The 19,355-nt window shown below is 34.1% G+C and overlaps 1 protein-coding gene across 7 annotated transcripts in view; it reads right to left on the bottom strand.

The window, feature by feature from the left end:
• Window positions 1-19,355, bottom strand: part of LOC144840145 (regulating synaptic membrane exocytosis protein 2-like) — a 161,929-nt gene that overhangs the window by 78,826 nt on the left and 63,748 nt on the right. For 6 of the 7 annotated variants that reach the window (XM_078695830.1, XM_078695835.1, XM_078695837.1 and 3 more), the window contains 4 exons: window positions 13,989-14,203; window positions 9,079-9,286; window positions 3,882-4,005; window positions 1,477-1,538 (listed from right to left, as the gene is read on the bottom strand). In XM_078695830.1, the coding sequence (XP_078551956.1) occupies window positions 1,477-1,538; window positions 3,882-4,005; window positions 9,079-9,286; window positions 13,989-14,203 (609 nt within the window). Of the gene's footprint in view, window positions 1-1,476; window positions 1,539-3,881; window positions 4,006-9,078; window positions 9,287-13,988; window positions 14,204-14,271; window positions 14,331-19,355 lie in introns of all 7 variants that reach the window. The other variant, XM_078695836.1, reaches the window with a different exon arrangement.

The raw sequence follows: 19,355 nt of genomic DNA, 5'->3' as shown, positions 1-19,355 counted from the left end.
ATTAGTAGCTTTAGTAGGTATACTAGGCTAATAATGGGTTGTGTAATGTAGTTCACCAGTTTGGTATAAATACTGTTTGTAATTGAAAGTACTATTTGGTGTAAGCTGAGCTTAGAGGGGTTAGTTGATCCACGGATTAACAGTACAGTAGAACCTTTGTTTTACAAACTCTGATTTTACGTTTCCTGGATTTTACGTACGCATAAAAAGACCGAATGTCTTCATTTTTAGTAATTTATTACATAAATAGTGTTATTTTCTTAGATTGAGGGCGCAACTTAACAACAATAACAAACCACAAAGCCAAGGCTCATGGTGAGACAAGCCACACACGTGCAGAAGAGACTGTTTTTATATTGATAAGAAAATATAACACTGATTTTTTATTTATTATACAGATATTGCCTGCTTAGAGGTTAAATATAAGATTTGACATCCCCGATGGAATGATATTTTGTTCGATGGAATATATTTCAATTCGCGCTTCGGGAAATATATTCCATCGAAAATATCATTCCCAAGGGGATGTAAAATCTTATATTTTACCGATATAAAAGGCGATATCTGATATCTATTACATTGCCAACAACAAGTTGAATATCTACTGCTGGGTCGGGTGTACTGCTAGGCCTAGGCCTCCTTTGTATTGTAATAAGCCTGCCTAGTTAGGCGTTGCATTCACCTTACCTTGCGAAGAATAATATACAGATAATTACTAATTAATGATTCCTTGGCAATAAAATATTCACTTAGGTCTAGGTCGTTTAAATTAACAGAAGAATTTCCATCAATAAGCCTACATTAACAATAATAATATTATTATCAGGTAGGCCAAAAAAATAATAATTCGTCTTCTTCGAGCTGAATCACCGGATGTTTGCCGCATCGCGCGTAACAGGTTACTACCGTGAGTAATAACCAATCACAAACAGTCTTTCATCACATCTAGAGAGGACTAATAACAAATGAGAGTGCTATGTATACATAGTTTAAATAGTTTAGTTGATTAATTTCTTCAATCAAGTTCCGTGGCGCAGCGCATGAAGCGTTTTCTTGTGATGGAGTGACAATTTCATCGTGAGTTCAAGACCCAGTAGATGACTTTTGTTTATTTATCGCCAAACGGGAGTGTTGCCACACGAAAATTACACAGTCAATATCATTGTACTCGAGAATTTGCTGGATTTTATATGTTTAATGACAGGGACACGATAATTACGCGAAAATTACTCAGTCAATATCATCGTACTCGAGGATATATACGATTTACGATCCTCGCAGAGGTAGTCATGTGATGCAGTTTCAACCAATCACGTTCACGTATTTACATAGGCTATGTAATATAATACTTTATTTAAACATCGCACAGCCTGCATATACTTTTGTAGTTAGTACTCACATCTAGCTAGGCCAACTTATTTTTTTTATTAATCACTTTCATAATTCAAAAAAGAAAATAAGTAAAAAATAACTCACTTTGACTTGAACGTTTATTCATAGTTTGGTGATTCTTCTCGGATGCAGATCTTCCATCACTCCTAAAATGTTCAGAAATATCAACAATTTTGGAATAAATTTTCTGCATTTGGAATATTCTATAACTTTTAAATATATATATAAACACAACAGGCAAAGAACATTAATTCTAAACCGCCCGGTGATATACTGAAATTTAATTAATTAATTTGAAACGATAAGATGAGAAAATCTATAAGAATGAGAAAAAGTCGCCGAACCGAGACTCGAACCCGGACCTTCTGCTTGATATGCAGCTGTCCTAACCATTAGACCACTGGGGCTTCCAGGGTATTGTTTAAACTCGATTGGATAGCGACTCTTTAACATTCTTGGCGTGGTACAGCTGAACAGCACTAGTCCCTCAATTGTACGCACGCGCACCAGAGATCAAATTGATACGCCCTCATCTTTCAGTATTTTATCAAAAAGCAGGATCTCCGAAGAGATACTTTTATATATATAAACACAACAGGCAAAGAACATTAATTCTGCCCGGTGATATACTAAAATTTAATTAATTAATTTAAAACGATATATATATATATATAAATCCAAAGGCAAAAATCGTAAAAATGACAATGCTGTGGGTATCAATGGTTGGATCTCAATGGAGATACAAAAAAAAAAAGCGAAAAGCTAAATCAAAACGAAAAAAAAAAAATAGAAGCACAACTTCACGTAAATGTTGATATGTTGACAAAGTTATGAAATGTTATGTTTACACGTTTTATAGAAAAGCGACGCAAAGAAAAGAGTGGAAAGAAAATGAACAAGATTTGAACTCGTCATTTTGACGAGTTAGTAATCCGCATGACAAATGCTACATGCACGTCATACGTTGAAATATTGTGCACAGAAAAGATTATGGCATTATGGCATTATGACATGAAGAATATGATATGTTGTAAGTGCAGAATTCTGTCTATTTTGTGTCATATAGTATATACAGCATACACAGTATATACTGTATACATACTGTGTAGCATAGGTGAAATTATGAGACCCACCTTTTATGCCAATTTTTAACATGATGACGTCATCAAAATGATAGCAAATAATCTGAACAACAACATATTAACATGTTGAAAAGATTCGAAACGTAGAATATAGATGCACTCTCTTTTAAATGTGATGAACTATGATGCAAATCTGCATTTTTTTTATTCAACTGGCCATATGATGACGTCACAACATCCGATTGGCAACATTTTTACATGAATTCGTATCTACAATTTTATCTTCCAGAACATGAGTATCACTTTTTATTATAAAGAGCTATAATAGATTGAAATTTACTGTAAAGATGAAAATAAGTAACCCATTTTGTTCAAATATTTTGACATGATGACGTCATAAAAAATAAAAGGTTTGTAACTCATGCGAAAGATAATTGATTGACCTAGACAATATTGAAATCTGGGTCGAAATAGAATACGGATAAGCGAGATGCGCTCTATCAAAATCGTATATTTTATATTCGGGTGGCCATATGATGACTTCACAACATCAGAGAGGTAACAATTTTGCATTAATTCATATTTACAACTTATCTGCTTGCATAATAAGCTAAAAAAATTGGGGGTCACCTTTGATCCTGAAGAGCTATAAAAGATTTTAATATGTTGACAACTTTTTCAACTAAAACGCGCGCAAATTGTCTAATTCAACGTCTTCGTATGGTGTGATTTGAAGTGAAAATGGTATAATTTTTTTTTTAAATACTAGGAAAAGCTGGAAAAATATAATTCAAGAGAAAAAAACATGTTTTTCATACTCCATGCGCACCGTACGCATAAAAAAGTGAATGTGAATTTTAAATGCGCGTGTGCGCGTAACGTTTTGTTAAACATGCCATTTTTAATCCACAGAAAGTTTTTCCCTAAATTTTCACAAGGTTTCAATAAAAAATAACGCTTGGTTTTTAATCTACGATCAATCATTGAAATTCATAAAATCGTGCGTAAGTCATGTTGCGCAACTCTGACATGCACAACTTCATGTAAATGTCAATATGTTGACAAAGTTATGAAATTTTATGTTTACACATTTCAAAGATACACAAGACAAAAAAATAGGGAAGAAGGAAAGAAGAAGAATATAAATCAGGACAATTACAAGGAGTTATCCGGTGAGTGCGGTTAACTAAAAAGAAGGGGAAAAAAAGTTTCGTTTCGATCAATATGCCTTGATCGTCCTCATCAAAGCATATTGATCGAAATGTCAAGAAACTCAACAGTTCTTTTCAGAACTAATATAAGTGGTATATCGCAAAATTTATATCAACATTTGATTTCGCCATGCAAACCTTCAAACAATATATAACTATTATATTACGACTATTGAATAATTTTAGTTAAACTTACCCCATTGCTCTGGCTACTACAAGTTGGACTTGAGGTTCTCGCTTAGATCTGTTAATGATGTCATGAACTTCACTAAAATCTTTACCCTGCAGAGGTTGTCCATTCCATTCTAATACTTCATCCCCTTTTTAATTGATTAAAAAACATATAATAAATTATAATATATCATTTTACACTTTATTTAGTGGTAATTGTTTTATAAAACTGAAGGGTAAAGCAATCAATTTCTGCTAAAAATGAGCCGAACATTCTATTGCTACCAGTCCTGTGAATTCAAATTCTACTCACAATGTCCCCTCGCTTCCAATTTTAACCACAAATTGTTTTTGCATTTTTTTTTTCTGGTACGAATATTTGATAACATACTTCTTATAATAATTTAGCTCTTGGCTCTATCCATTTCATTATTGTAAGTGAAAACTTATTATTAGGTTCAGCTTGCTAGCCTTGTTCAGGTTGGCAGCTGTATTCCCCTCTGATAGAATTACATGACGTAGAAAATTCCCCACCGCGAGAAGCATGTATGATGCTGTTCTCGATAAATATTGGTCGGCTGATCGTTGTTGCTAAATTAACAAAATTGGGGGTGTTCACTATTTATTTAAACACATGCTTCGACCACTGTGTAGTCAAAATATTTATTTAGTTAAATCCCTAAATTGATAATCGCATATTCTGTAATAACATGATGTAATAATCAGTGACGTACTAAACACATGTGATTTAATGTGTTGGGAAAATGCTTGCTGTTTATAATGCATATCATTATCAACGGTGCTGTTCATGTTTTCTTGACGTACAGCGGCGGCGTGTAAATGCAAAAATTTTGTTCACCGAATAGCTGTTGTCGACATAGCGATCGGTGGCTAGCGTGCCTAAGATAAAAAGTACCTATTTTTCCACAAATTACAACTAGCAAACATTTGAATTTTAAATTGACCAAATTAGGATTTGGCGAAAGAAAACCTTTGGCCTTTCACCATTTCACCTTGGTTTCTGACTGGGTTACCCCTATTCAGGGGACACCCCTATTAAGAGAACAATTTTAATATGGGTTCTACTGTATTCGAGAACCATCTGTGGGCACAGCCTACCATCTAGTAAAAGAAATTAATGTAAACTAAAATTTGATGGATACACACTGTACAGTAGTGGTAGAGTGGATTGCTGTGGTATCATAGCGAATAGGATCAATCCTGTTGTTATATGCTACATGGATATTATAAAAACATAAAAAAGTCCATCTTGGGCCCAGATATAAATATAATTACAAACATTTTTCATTTTCATGTAAATTGCAACAAGTCACATGCTCAAATTTGACCGACCAACCAACCGACCGACATAGTGAACTGTAGAGTCGCGTTGGACGTGACTAAAAAAACATTGCGTTTTTTTTAAATCATAAAAAAATAGATTTAAGTTCCAAAAATATTATACGAATATGTTTTCAGAGTCTTTGGAAGCTAAATTTCTGATGTATTTTTTAGGGGTTGACCATTTATTTTTTGCGTAATTAATCGTTGATAATGCAGGTAGCTGCTACTGCTGCTGCGAGGGGAGATGTGACATAACATGATAACATGACCTTACAACTTTACAACTAAGGTCATTTTTTGTCGATCACAGAGTGAGGAGAACCACCTAACTGCTGAAAAAATAATAAACAGCGTTTTTTATTTTTCTGATTTCTCAGAAACTGCTTATTTTTATATGAATTTTTTTGTTTGTACCTACTAATATTAATATACTGAAGTAAATAAGACCAATCTCAGTCACGCATATTTTCACATGGATTTAGAAAAAAAATAGTTGTATCATGGAGTAAACCCAAATACTTGACAAATTGCAAATAATAAGCGCAATCAACTAATAGCAAGCATTTCTAAATGGCAATGGCAATTGTGCTGTTTCACAAGGAACAACTTTGGGACCAATAATTTTTTATCCAAACTTCTGAAAATAAGTTTAGACTAAATATAATAAAAGTAAACGTATGAACATTTATAACCAGATACTTTGACCTTTTGTACTCGCAATGCTAAACAAATAGCGAACAGGGTTTGGCGGTCACCAACAATCCGGTACACTGTGTTGTTGTTTTAGGCTTGTATAGGCTTGCCTGTGATACTCAAAGTCTGTTTGGCTTTGATTTTAGGGGTCTAGTTATTGAGACCACGCCGCACGGTAGGTTTGATACTGTGTGGGCTTGGCATGTATTTTATTACTAGTGCCTATCATCATATTGGTTATTTTAACCTGTGTGTTTGTTTAATAGAAACTATGTCAGAAAGTGATTTTGACGAGGAATTTTTGGATAGCATGTCCATTGTGGTGGTAGCTCAGCTATCAGAGGAGCATTCTAAATTAGAATTAGCTAACCAAATGGGTCACACCACATGAGTTTCTACACCAAATGATTCAGAAAATATTAAATGGGTTTCCAAGTTTAATGAGGACGAGGTAGAGACATAATTATTTTTTAGCTTGAGAAAATTGCTAATTGATTAAAGTGGGCTATTAAACACTTGACTGTGTTGTTACAAAGGTATTTTCTGCATTGGCTGATGATCACTGTGAAAGCTATGATGCTGTTAAAACTGCTGTTTTGTCAGCTTATGAGTTAGTTCCAGAGGCGTAGAAAAAGGGTCATATAAAGGCAGATTGCTGGCTGTTTAAAAAAAAAGCTAAAGGGGATAATAAGTAACCAAAATCACTTCCAAACAAGTTGGTTAATACAGTCCCTTTGAAAGAGACAGAGAGTCATGACATTGATGAAAGTGAGAAGTTGATCCAATCTTCAGATCCGGAAAAAGTGCGAAAGCTATTTAAGTGAAGTTCGTGTCTTAACAGACACAGGGGCGTCACAATCCCTGATATTAGAATCGGCATTGTCATTTTCGGACAAGTCTTCTGCTGGAGCAAGTGTGCTCATTCAAGGTGTTGTAGGGGGTTAAGAAGTCCGGATTGAAACAGATATTGTTTAGCGGAGATTTTGTTGTCAGTGTCGTTCTGAGTCTTCCAGTATGGGGTGTCACACTTCTTTTGGGGAATGATTTGGCAGGAGTGACAGTAGAACCGGTAGTGTGCAAGAGTTCTGTTAAAGACGAAAGCATGAGGTGTTTAGAGAAATTATTATTATGTGTTTCCATCACGTGCGGTGACGCGATCTATGGCAAATAAAACCATAGATGAAGATGAAAGTATTGACTTAAGTGATAGTTTTTACGGAGAAATTACAGATTGCGTTTCCCAAGTGGCTGTCTGCTCAGGTTCCGAGTCACACACTGTCCAGGCTGAACAACAGCACCCAAAAGTGTGTGATTTCAGTCAGAAAGTTCTTAATCGGTCTAGGAATAGTGGAAGAGCAGATTAAAGATCTTGATTTCTATAATGTCTATTGTTCCTGTTTGTTATTATAAAAAAGATGGCATACTTATGCGTAAGTGGAGGCCACCAGATATTCATGACATTCACCAAAAAGTTATTCTTAGTGGATACCGTTATTATTATTACTGCACATGATGATCGTTCAGGTCATTTAGGTGTCAATAACAATGAAGCGTTCTTCTACAGAGACATTAGCTTTGATGTCAGCGTTAAATTATTTTGAAGTGTATCTTGGATCTACTCCGTTTCCAATTGTAGTTTGGACTGACCACAACCCATTAGACAAAAACCAACGCTTGTTGAGATAGAGTTTAGCAGTTCAAGAAATGAATCTGGAAATTCATATATAACATTAAATGATTTTAAAAGTTTTGTTTTTATGTGTTTATTTAAATGTAATATGTTAATTGTGATAGAGTGATGCATTAATGGCATATACGGATTTAAAGTCATTAGGAAAAGATTTAAGACGTTAAAGTAAACAGTTATAAGTTTAATCATATCAAACTTTCTTTAAGTGGGGATGTGTGATGGATTCGTCACACGGAAGTGAGCCCTCTAGAGGAAAACAGGAGAGATGATTAAAGATGGACGACAACTACAACATGTTTTGTTATATTATTAACGAGCGAGCCATTGACTACCTAAATTTAAGTTTCAATAAACCACCATTTAAGTTGTTTTCCAATTCATTGATCAGAAAATTTAGCATGTGTTCTGTCGATGTGAAATGTGTTTTATTTAAAACATATTGTATTGTGCTACATTATGGTGCAACTATAATCAGGGTACCTTGCGATCTCTCCAGGTATGCTACAATAATGGTTTAAGAATGTTGTTGCAAAGGCCTCGACATTGTAGTGCCAGCCTCATGTTTACGGAATGTAGAATTCCTTCTTTTTATGAACTGTTAAGAAAGTGGCCTGATGTGTAGACTCAATTCAAGTGAAAATGTTTTAGTCTCAACGATTATTAGGCAACGTCTTATATTAGTCAAAGATGCTCTACAGGTGGAATGCCATCCTGAGATGACTAATTAGTCTTGTTTATTTTTAATTCATTTATATGTAATTTGACTTTCTATCGAGATTCCGAAATAAAAGATTGAATTAATGAATTATTTTTATTATGAAAGATGAAATTCTATTTTCACGAGGCGAATGAAATTATTTGTACCATTGCATGAATACAAAACATTCATTATTTGTTTTATAATACACCTATAACCTATGTCAACAACCGAAACATAGGCCTGCTAGTGTAAAAGCAAAAGCGATACAAAACCCAATGATTCCACTTGTAAAATTGTTCCCATAAAGTAATCAAAATCATACAAATGATCTGAAGCTATTTTAAATGGCTAATTCCAAACGACATGTAATTAATTAATCAAATTGCAAGAATACAATCAGATAAATAATAATAATAATATCCTGGATTTATATAGCGCCTAATGTTGTAAAACCTCTAAGCGCTGAATGTTATTAACCCAATCAATTTTTTGGATCAAACACATATGGAAACATACTCCCATAATGCAGCTAGTAATCAGCGCAAAGTTGTGTCTTGATCTAACCGGGTTCCCATTTATACACCTGGGTGGAGAGAGGCAAACGTAAGTAAAGTATCTTTCCTAAAGATACAAGCAATGCGGCAAGAATTGGGTTCGAACCTCAATCTCACATCTCAGTAGTCGAACGTCCAACACACTACGCCACATGCCCTTTATGTTATAATACCATCTATTAATTTATTTCTGTTATAATAGTCAATAATACATTTTTACGGCGCAATAATAACAAATTACCTTCTTTCAACTGACCAACTGTATCTGCAATGCTGCCTTGTCTAATCTTTGAAATAAAAGGACCTAACTTTCCACGATCTCTACCAACTTTTAATCCCAAAATTGCACTAGAATCTTCTTTTAAGCTTCCATCTGACTGGCCTTTCTTCAAGATCATTCGACCAATAAGTCGGTGATTATCAATATCACGCTGCCACGTAACTGGGTGCTGAAATAATAACAATTATTGATAACCAAATACTAAATTAATATAAAAAAACATACAACATAAACTTTACTACATCACTAAAATTACCAACAATTTACCACCAAACCACATAGATTTCATATGACATGAAATATAAAAACTAACTAGATTTGGTTATCCACGTTAATGCACCCCATGTAACATACGTGTCTACCAATCGCGGTAACCATTCACCAATTTAGTAATGGCGATTGGGGAACAAATTTGGTGAAAATGTTGTTCCCTTTGCCAAATTGATGAATGTAATTTGCCTTCACTGAACCACAGACTGGGAACTGACACCAGTAATGTGATTACCAGACACGCGATTGTCAATTCGCTTCTACTACACAGTCAGTGATCGAGACACGTGTTTATTAGGATCCTAAATAGTGAACTTTTCCATAATTAATGGACTCTACAAATTTATGTTTAATGGCTGGATCTACCAAGAGCATCTTCCTTGCTCTCCTCCTCGACCAACGAAATATTCGCGAAAGGTTCTGAACTCATGAACTCAATTGTTAGTTGGTCGTCCGCTGTTCAGGCATAGTGAAAAAAAATACATCAGTACCGATTGGGTTCAGTCATAGTTTGACAGAAAAATTAATAAAAATGAAAAAAATATTTATTGATTGTATGTACTTTGGTCTAATATGATCTACGGTCAGCCCATATCCATCGCTGCTGAGACTGACCGGGCCACCCATACTATCCAATGTGAGTGGAAAAAAAACATGCGAGATGCTGATGTGGGAAGGTGGTATTTCACAACATGTGACCCAAAAAATCTAGGTAAACTTTGTAATACAATCTTCTGTCTGCAGCCCTTCTGCGATCGACTGAACGTTGTACACAGTATTGAATATGACCTTGTGGTTGGCATCCTTTCATCAACAGACTGAATGTTTCGAGTTCACTCGATCTTGCTTCTTCTACTACTACTTTTCACGTTTTACTGTCAGTTGTGGTGATATGCAAATCAGGGGGTTTTTTCGATTATCCCTGCCTCCCTAAAAATTGGTTATTTTTAGGTCTAGGCTAGCTAGAAAATAACTGAAATTAAACATTTTCCCAAACAAACATGTTATTTCACAATTAACACTCCTGGCAACATTTCTTAGGTCACGAATTAACAGCCATCTATCAACTGCCAAGCCAATCACACATGTGACATTATATTGTTGTATTGATGTCACATGCAACAATATGTGTCAATATAGTAGGGCGGTGACCACCCACTAGGTGGAAAAAGGACTTTACTTAAAAAAGATTTTTTACATGCAAATGTCAGTGAAACACTTGTTTAGTGGAGGAAAACAACAAACAATAACAAAATTATAGTAGGCCTAGATGGCTAGGCTATACCACTCTTGAAAGTTGTCTGACATTACCCATTGTTTATTACTGACGTGACAAGTATGAATTCACAGTAAAACTCAATATGAAACTATTTTTAGTTTAAAAATGATCGGAAAGTATTTGAATACATACTATCAGGCCGGTTCCGAATGGCAAAAATATAAATTTTCAACAATGAATTAGACTAGAGGCGACGATGTTCCACCGGCAAACTAGCTATACACTTCTATTAAATAAAGTAAAAACTAGATGTTCAGTTGATCGTAATATCATTCTTGTTTACAAAAGTAACACCGCATGAGCTGTGTATGAAAAGGGCAAAATGGAATAACATGTTTTTACGCTCGACTTCAGTATCGGCATTTTTAACACAACGAAAAATATCGCTCAACTCCCGCTCGAGCTTGAAGACGTACTACTGTATGTAATATTGTATATATATTGTTTATTCCGCTCTCGACTACACAGTACAGTATCAGAAGCCATGTCCACAGCGGCAATGGAGATACAAAATAAAATAAGCAAAAAGCTAAATCGAAACGATAAAGTAAAACAGCCAGAAAAAGTAGCAGATCTTTCGGGCAACACTAGCCCCACTGATGAATCGCTAGTGTTGCCTAAAAGCTTTACTACTTTTTCTGGCTGTTTATCTTTTAATTTAATATACGCTATATACCAAAACTTTAAAACCAAAACAAATTCACAGACATTACATTATGTCACGGACATTACAAATAAATATATAAAAACATTAGCCATATATTGTTTTTAAATAAAAAATCCTAAAAGGTATGTTTTTTAGATGTACTTTTTATGATTTGTGTGTGATGGGTTTTAGAAAATTTTCTTTAATTATTAATTCCATGACATTTTTAGTACATTTGTTTGTGTTTTGTTGTTTTTTTTATAGTTCTAATGCAAAAAAAACAAATTTCAAATTTCATATCCTCTTTTAATTTAGTATGGTTTATATTCAAACTTTAAAAGAAATTAAAAATGTTGTCACATTATAACATTACACAAAACTAGAAAAAATATAGAACTTTTTTCGTTTTGCTTTTGTGAAGGAAAAATACATCATTTTAATAATTTTAGAAGTTTTTAGAATAGTGTTTTAATAGTACAAAGATAATAATAATAATGGACAAAAATCAGCTGTATCTCAGTACAACAAAAGCTTATTCATACAAAAATATGCAATTTGTCAAAAGCAAAATTTGCATTTGAACAACTTAATTCAGGCCTGGCATCACAAAAGCGGCGCAGAGTCGCAACCCGAACTTTTGAGATATTTAGCCTTGAAGTTCAGAATGTGAAAATCGGCCTAACCTATCCATTTTAAAATTTCAATAAAAAACGATACTATAAACACTTATCTTTAACATATCAAACTCTTGTTCATAAAAAAATATCACAAGTATGTGTATTTTGCAATTATTTAAGTTGTTTCCATTAAAAATCATTAGGAAATTGTATTTTTGTTCACTCAAAAATCAACTTTCTTTACGGCGCTTTTGTAAACAAACCGCTTACCCGAATGACGTCATGTTTGGTACCTATCTGTTCGAAAATATATCAGCTACCATAATTTAATAACCTAAGGGATTTTTTTTAATCTAGCCAATGGAAATTGGTTTTATTAAGGTGTTAGGTTGCTGAAATTTCTAACAAGAATTTGTGAATCCTTGACTGTGATTGGCTATAGAGATTAATTACGCTCTCTGATTGGCTGACGCTTTTGTTTACGATGAAACAGCATGTCTTCCATCGTAGTTTCTCGAATGAACGTTTCAACATTTAATGAATATTTAGGAAGTTAATCGTTATTTTTATCCATATATTTTTTAAAAATAACAAAAAATATAATATTATGTACCACACAATGATATATTTTCGACTAGTTTGCCGTTTTTGAGAGGAAAATAGCGAGTTTTGACAGAGAGTCTGGTCGCGTTGATCGGCGGGCTAGGCTAGGCCAAGCTAATCGGCGTCGCTACTTCATTGTTGATTTTCTCAAAATGAAGATTTCCTGAGTTAGAAAGTATCTTGTATGTTTTCATTAATAACTCTTCATATAATAAACCAATTTTAATAAACAACGCCTCATTTTAAAGCTTATTAAATGTAGATTACGAATATATAAAAATCTAAAAAATGATTATTTCCGACACTACGCCGATTTTGTGATGCCATGCCTCAATTGTTCTTAGAAGCTTTTAAGGTTTTTGCTACCATAATTTTTATCAACCAATGACAATTGGTCTTAGTTTGCTAAATTTCTACCAAGAGTTTGTGAATCATTGACTGTGATTGGCCAACAATTTGTTTACAATGAAACAGCATGGCTTCCACCGTAGAATGAATGTTTAATCATTTTGTAAATATTTGGCAATAAAATCGTTATTTTTCTCCATATATTAAAAAAAAATAACAGAAAATATATTATGTACCACCTAGTAATATCTTTTCAACCAGTTTGACGTTTCAGGAGAAAATGACAAGTTTTGTCAGAGAGTCTTTTTGCATTGACATTGTTGATTTTCTCAAATTGAAGACTTCCTGAGTTAGACGGTGACTTGTATGTTTTCATAACTCTTCATATAATAAACGAATTTTAATCAAGTATTACAAAAATATAATCTAATAGGGCAGCTAGTGTATCTAAGGCCAGTAGGTTGATGATATTTTAAAACATATAAGTTGGGCCTCTGCTTCTACGTTTAACCGGTATTAATAAGCCGATTGATACTAACGAAAATGCATATGATGTATTTCCTTGTGTTCACTCTGCTTTAAAGTCTCATTGGAAGCCGGAAGTTGCCTTACTATTGACATGGTAGAATTGAAAATTAAATGAGCCTTACCTGTTTAAGTTTGAACAATTCTACCATATCAGCAGTGGCATGTCTGGGTTAACATGCCCTACCTAAGTATCCGCTGTTAATTTAGACCGCGTTCGCTCGTGCACACAAGGATTTGAAAACTGATACTGGTCGTGCCTCTCATGTTAACCCAGAAGTGCCACTGCTGAATCAAACTTCACCTTACAGGTAAGGCTCATTTAATTTTCAAAAGTGTAAAAAAATTGTTTTTTTAAAGAGAAGTAGTTACAATTAAGCTTCAACAAAATAAACAGAAGCTGAAGAATAACAAGTGAGACAGCATTTAGGATTACATAGATCATGCAAAATGAGATATGGATGTAAAATACGTGCTTTAAAAAAGTGCTTCTAGAGAGTTACAGCTCGACAAAACATATATAACACCAAAAAACTATATGATTGATGAGAAGGTAGTTGGGGTTTTCAATGTGATTTCTAACCTTCAGTGGATAGTGGTCGTCATATAAAGTTGTACTGCTGCTTGTGTCCACCCCTGAATCTTTGATCTGTGGTTCAGACCATTCCCCATCATCCTCGAAGGACTGGCCTTTTCCCGGACTAAAATGTAGTGGCCGCATTTTGTTTGAATCAATTTCAGTCTCAGAGAAGTGGCCAGGTGCGACCTGAGATTTGTTGCGGTAACTCTCTAGATCACCTAAGGACAAGACACAAAATAACAATTGAAAAGATTAGCAAAAAAGACCAAGAATATTTTATTCTCACCGTAACAATAGTTTTTTGTTCAGAAGTGTGCCAGTTGTCTTCTAGAGAGTCCACTTCACCTAAGTATAAAAAAGCTTTTAATTTCGTATATACTCAAATGAAACCTATCAACTCAATAATACTTTTTAGTAAGGTGTTGATTGATTTTTAACAATTTGAAGCAAATGTATGTAATACACATAAATTAATGTGTTACATACCATTTTTATGATACTATACAGGAAGATAAGCCCTGATATGAAGTATATTTCAGTACAGTAGGTTTCATTGGAAAATTGGTTTCAAACTTATATTCAATTAATTTCTTAAAATCACACCTAGATGAACTTGTGTTGTATTCTTATTGTCAAGTAAAGAGATACAACAAAAGGATGATTAAACATGTCTAAAACTAGGAACAACTTTATTCGAGTATGTGACTTGGCAGATAGATCGAGCCTATTGGGGCACCATACACAATTTAATAGCTAAGATACAACATAGAGGTTTATGATAAGTGATACAGTGATAAATTATAGTTGCAATTTCTATTAATTATTGTTATTGTCAAAAAATATATTTTTTTGTTATCATTTTTTGTTGGTGGCAGATCTCTAAAACTGCGAAAGCAGTTATTTTGTAACTTGGCCAGCAGATGCACGTATATATGTAGTTGTACAACAAACTTTGGTTTAATGAAAATATGTACATATATATATATATATAAATCTAAAGGCAAATTACTGAAAAAAATGACAATGCTGTGGGTATCAGTGGCTGGATCTCAATGGAGATACAAAAAAAAAAGCGAAAAGCTAAATCAAAACGATAAAGTAAACAGCCAGAAAAGTTAGCAGAGCTTTCGGGCAACACTAGCCCTTCATCAGTGCAAGTGAGGGAATTTGGATAAAGTCATAGCATATGAGTTGGCAGGTGCTGCCTGGGTGGACAGGAATAAAAGAAATATAACAATAGAAACAGCGTGTTGAAATATATATATACCACAAAAAAATGTTATTGTTGTATGTTTATTAGGGTCCATATTGAGAGTTTAAGAATTTAATAAAATACAAAAATGTTCAAATTTAAACATAATCTTCAGAACGTTTGGGTGGTCTTGCGCTTGGAGATTTGTCCTCAGACACAGGCTGGTCGAATTTCGCTTTTTCTGTGTAGCGGATCTGTCAATATCGTCTCGACTAGCATCTGGTTTGTTTTCAATTCTCTCGTTTTTGCTTTCTCAACATTACTCTGTTTTTTGCAAACTGTATTACCATGTTTGGTGAGAACATTTCATGATCTAGGCAATTCATGCCTCGTCTCTACTCTTCCTCTTTTGCATCCGGAATCAATACACTTATCACCAGAATCAATGGTTACTGCTACTTTTACATTATGTCTCTCAAAAGTTTCTTTAGTCTTCACTCTATAATTGCGTTGGGAATTTTGACCATTATCACAACATTTTTCGACTTCGCATTATGTCATTAATTTTAGAAGGGCCCTCTCTCGGCACAGAAGCATAAATGTTTCGCGCAAAAACATAAGCATAAAGTATAGGTATTTTATAGCTGTTTAATAACATTAGTAGGCGAAAAATAACCATATATGGTAAGATCAGTTCCATATATGTATAAAGATGCCGCAGGTCACCTAATAATCAAATTAATTTGTTGGATTTGTTGCCAGTGACAATTATTTTCCAAAGTTTGTGTGCAGCAGTCAAAGCCAAAGTTTTATAATAATAATAATAATAATAATAATTATAATAATATAAAAATATGGATAGAGTTAATATTGGTGTGTTACCTTATTTAAACAGGGATTCTGGGTTTAAAATTTCCTTTTAAATATCGTTTATTTACTACATAAAAACTATTATAATATGGACATGTCAAAATGATAAAGTAATAATGAGAAAAAAATAAATAAAATTTCATATACATTTCGGAGTAAAGGGCAAGATATTAGAATGTCATTTGAAAAGAGGTAGACAGGTTGGCTGTGGATTGGATCAACATATAAGAGAGGTTAGAGAAGATGGCTACAAATACCTTAGTATATTGCAGCTGGATAAGATACTCAATGCTAAGATGAAAGACAAGATCACAGCTGAGTATATAAAGAGAGTTAACAAACTATGTTAAATCTAAACTAAAAGGGGGAAATATGATAAGTGGCATCAACGCATAGGCTGTTAGTGTGGATAATTGATTGTCTGTGGAAGAGCTGGGCAAAATCGACATGACAATGAACGGAAGTATGCATACCAGAAGTAATGGCATGAGATTATATTTACCGAGGAATGATGGAGGAAGAGGGCTGATCAGCATTGAGGACTGTGTAAGGATGAAGTCACTGCATGGCTACCTAAAAAATACTACAGAGTGGATGCTGCAATTTGCTTAAAGGAGAAGGTGTAAGATGAAAAAGAGAATGTTATAGATTATCAGAAGAGGTGGCAAGAGGAGAAAACCAAGGGCTGGATGAAAATGAAAGCCTTACATGGAGAGTTTGTGCGACAAACAGCAGGTGTATCAGGAGAAGATTCTTTGAGATGGCTTAGGAATGGTTTTTTGAAGGAGATAGAAGGTCTGATACTAGCTGCTCAAGACCAAGCTTTAAGAACGAAAGAGATAAAATACAGTATAGATAATACTACAGAAACACTGTTATGTACATTGTGTGGAGACTCTACTGAAACTGTCAGACATATAATCAGTGGATGCAAGATGCTCGCCCAGAGAGAGTATAGAAAGCGCCATGACAAGATGGCATTGCGGGTACACTGGGAGATTTGCATGTAATAAAAACATCCAAATTACTTGGGACATGACAGTTTAGGCCTAGGCCTACTTCAAAACTAATACAAATTCCTTTCCATAAAACAAATAATGCTTAAAGCTGTCGTCAAGACAATCATTGTCGCTGCTAAAAATTTCCCAAGCCTATAAATGAGTCCAGTCGGTTTCTAAATATAAAACTGAACTTGGTAAAGGTACCGCTGCCCTGGGGTACACAAAGAGATGCCAAAAAGACCATGTGACTGTGTCAATAAACTGAACGGGCAGAATGAATTTTATTCTCGTTGACCCTCACCGGTAGCTCTCTAACAATTGCAGGTTTTTAAAAAACATTATTTAATATAGATTACCACAATATTTCTTTTTATAACAAATTAAATTAGTAAAAAAACAAGTAACTGGGTTTATCTCAGGACAGCCATCATCTTCATTTTAATTAATCTTTTCTGGAAACAATTCAGAAAAGACCTCATAAATGTGAATTATATTAAAAATAATTAGGTTATTATCGATGATGCAACAATGGATGTTTCGATCCTTAATGTTATAGGAGGTGACTATTGATCAGATCTCCTGCATAAAACGAAACATGCATTGTCTATGCAGGAGTGCATATTGCACTCATCAGCTAGGAAACCATAGCATAATACCCTCAACAAAATTAAAACAACTCAACTTGATCAGAAACATGTTAATTGAAAAGAATGGTGAAGTGTGGTAATAATATAAAGATAAGAAATTAACTCGCTGTTAGTATGGCGTATTACTGAAGATGAGGTGTGATTTACTAATGATCAAAGGGTGTGGCACATAAGTAACCCATTTTTAAATGCAGCGGCTAGTTAGATCATGAGTACAAAGACAACTAAACAATTCAACACATTTATCAATATTAATGAAATAATAATTTACCATCTGTTACGAATTATACCGAAATTATCCCATTACATTATTACTGACGAATTCGAGATTAAGATGTTGAAAATCCACCAATACGCTAAATATTAGGATTGTGGCAGAAAAGTTCCAAACAATTAATCCCGCTATCTGTGGGATCATCCAAACAGTCCCGTTCAATCGATTATCCAAAAATTACGATCTCGATCCCGATAATAAATCCCATGGGGATCACCAAATCCCGACGGGATTCGGCTATCCCGTCTAGATAACGTTTTATTTTTCATGGGGACGTAGTTATTTTTATTATGGCTTTTATTTTCATACTCTTTGGCAAAAAAAAATTTGAATTGCGAGTTGATTGCAAATATATTAATATGATGTCAAGGAGAAAAACATTGATGTATAAAATTTAACAATATTATTATATACCTAAAAGCATTATAATACAAAACCTCAAAGGATCTTAATAACTTGAGTTACTATCATGATGTTCTATATGAACTGCAGAAAGTCGTCAACATGATCCAGGTTTATCATATTAATTCTGGTTAAAGTGCTCTCGGAGAGCATGTTAATAATCATGATCTTACAAAGTTATGATATATTAGACACCATTATATGCAGAGACGAAATTCAACAAATCAGCGCTTGGTTATTTACTGCGTCATCGGCCACCCACTGGAAGAAGTCACCATTGTTGTTTTGATTTCGCTGACCGCCAGCTTCAACAAGTTGTTTTTGTTTTGATAGGTAAATTGCTTAGGTTTAACCCACTATATCGTTTCAGACATCATACATCAAGTTAGTTAGATGATTGAAGAAAAAAATATCTTATCAAAATCTGGAGAACAGAAACTAGCCAGGACTATTTCGAAAGCTAGGCCGTACAACCCACATGGCATGCACAACCTTACTGACATATCTCATTTCACATTAAGTTGTGGTAAGTGTTTTAAAGTGCATGTTCATATGAGTCAAAATCTTGACCCAGTATAACCTTACAAGCGCGTTTCTGTATACATTCTAATTCTTTGGTTTGTGCATCAGAATTTAATGCAAAATGCCACACAGGGCAAGCATATTGAATTATAGGTCTAATATGGCCGAAAATTGCATTTCTTTGAAAAATATGAACTTTTAATGTTGCATCGTTATTTTATATAAACTATACCGTACGTACCGTAAGTATGTGGGCCTGGTCACTAGGAAGTAATGCTCCTACCCTGGAATATGTACATAATACTGCAGTTTAGTTTAGTTACCTCCACCAAGGAGGTTATGTTTTCACCCCTGTATGTGTGTGTGTTTGTGTGTGTGTGTGTGTGTCTGTGAACAGCCTGGAGGCCACAGTTTTCATTCGATTCTCACCAAATTTGGCCACAATGATCTATGCCCCAAAAG

Source organism: Antedon bifida, chromosome 4 (assembly GCF_963402885.1).
Source record: "Antedon bifida chromosome 4, ecAntBifi1.1, whole genome shotgun sequence".
In the NCBI taxonomy this organism is placed as follows: Eukaryota; Metazoa; Echinodermata; class Crinoidea; order Comatulida; family Antedonidae; genus Antedon; species Antedon bifida.
The sequence above is the reverse complement of the archived record's forward strand: the minus strand, read 5'-3'. Positions and strand labels throughout refer to the sequence as shown.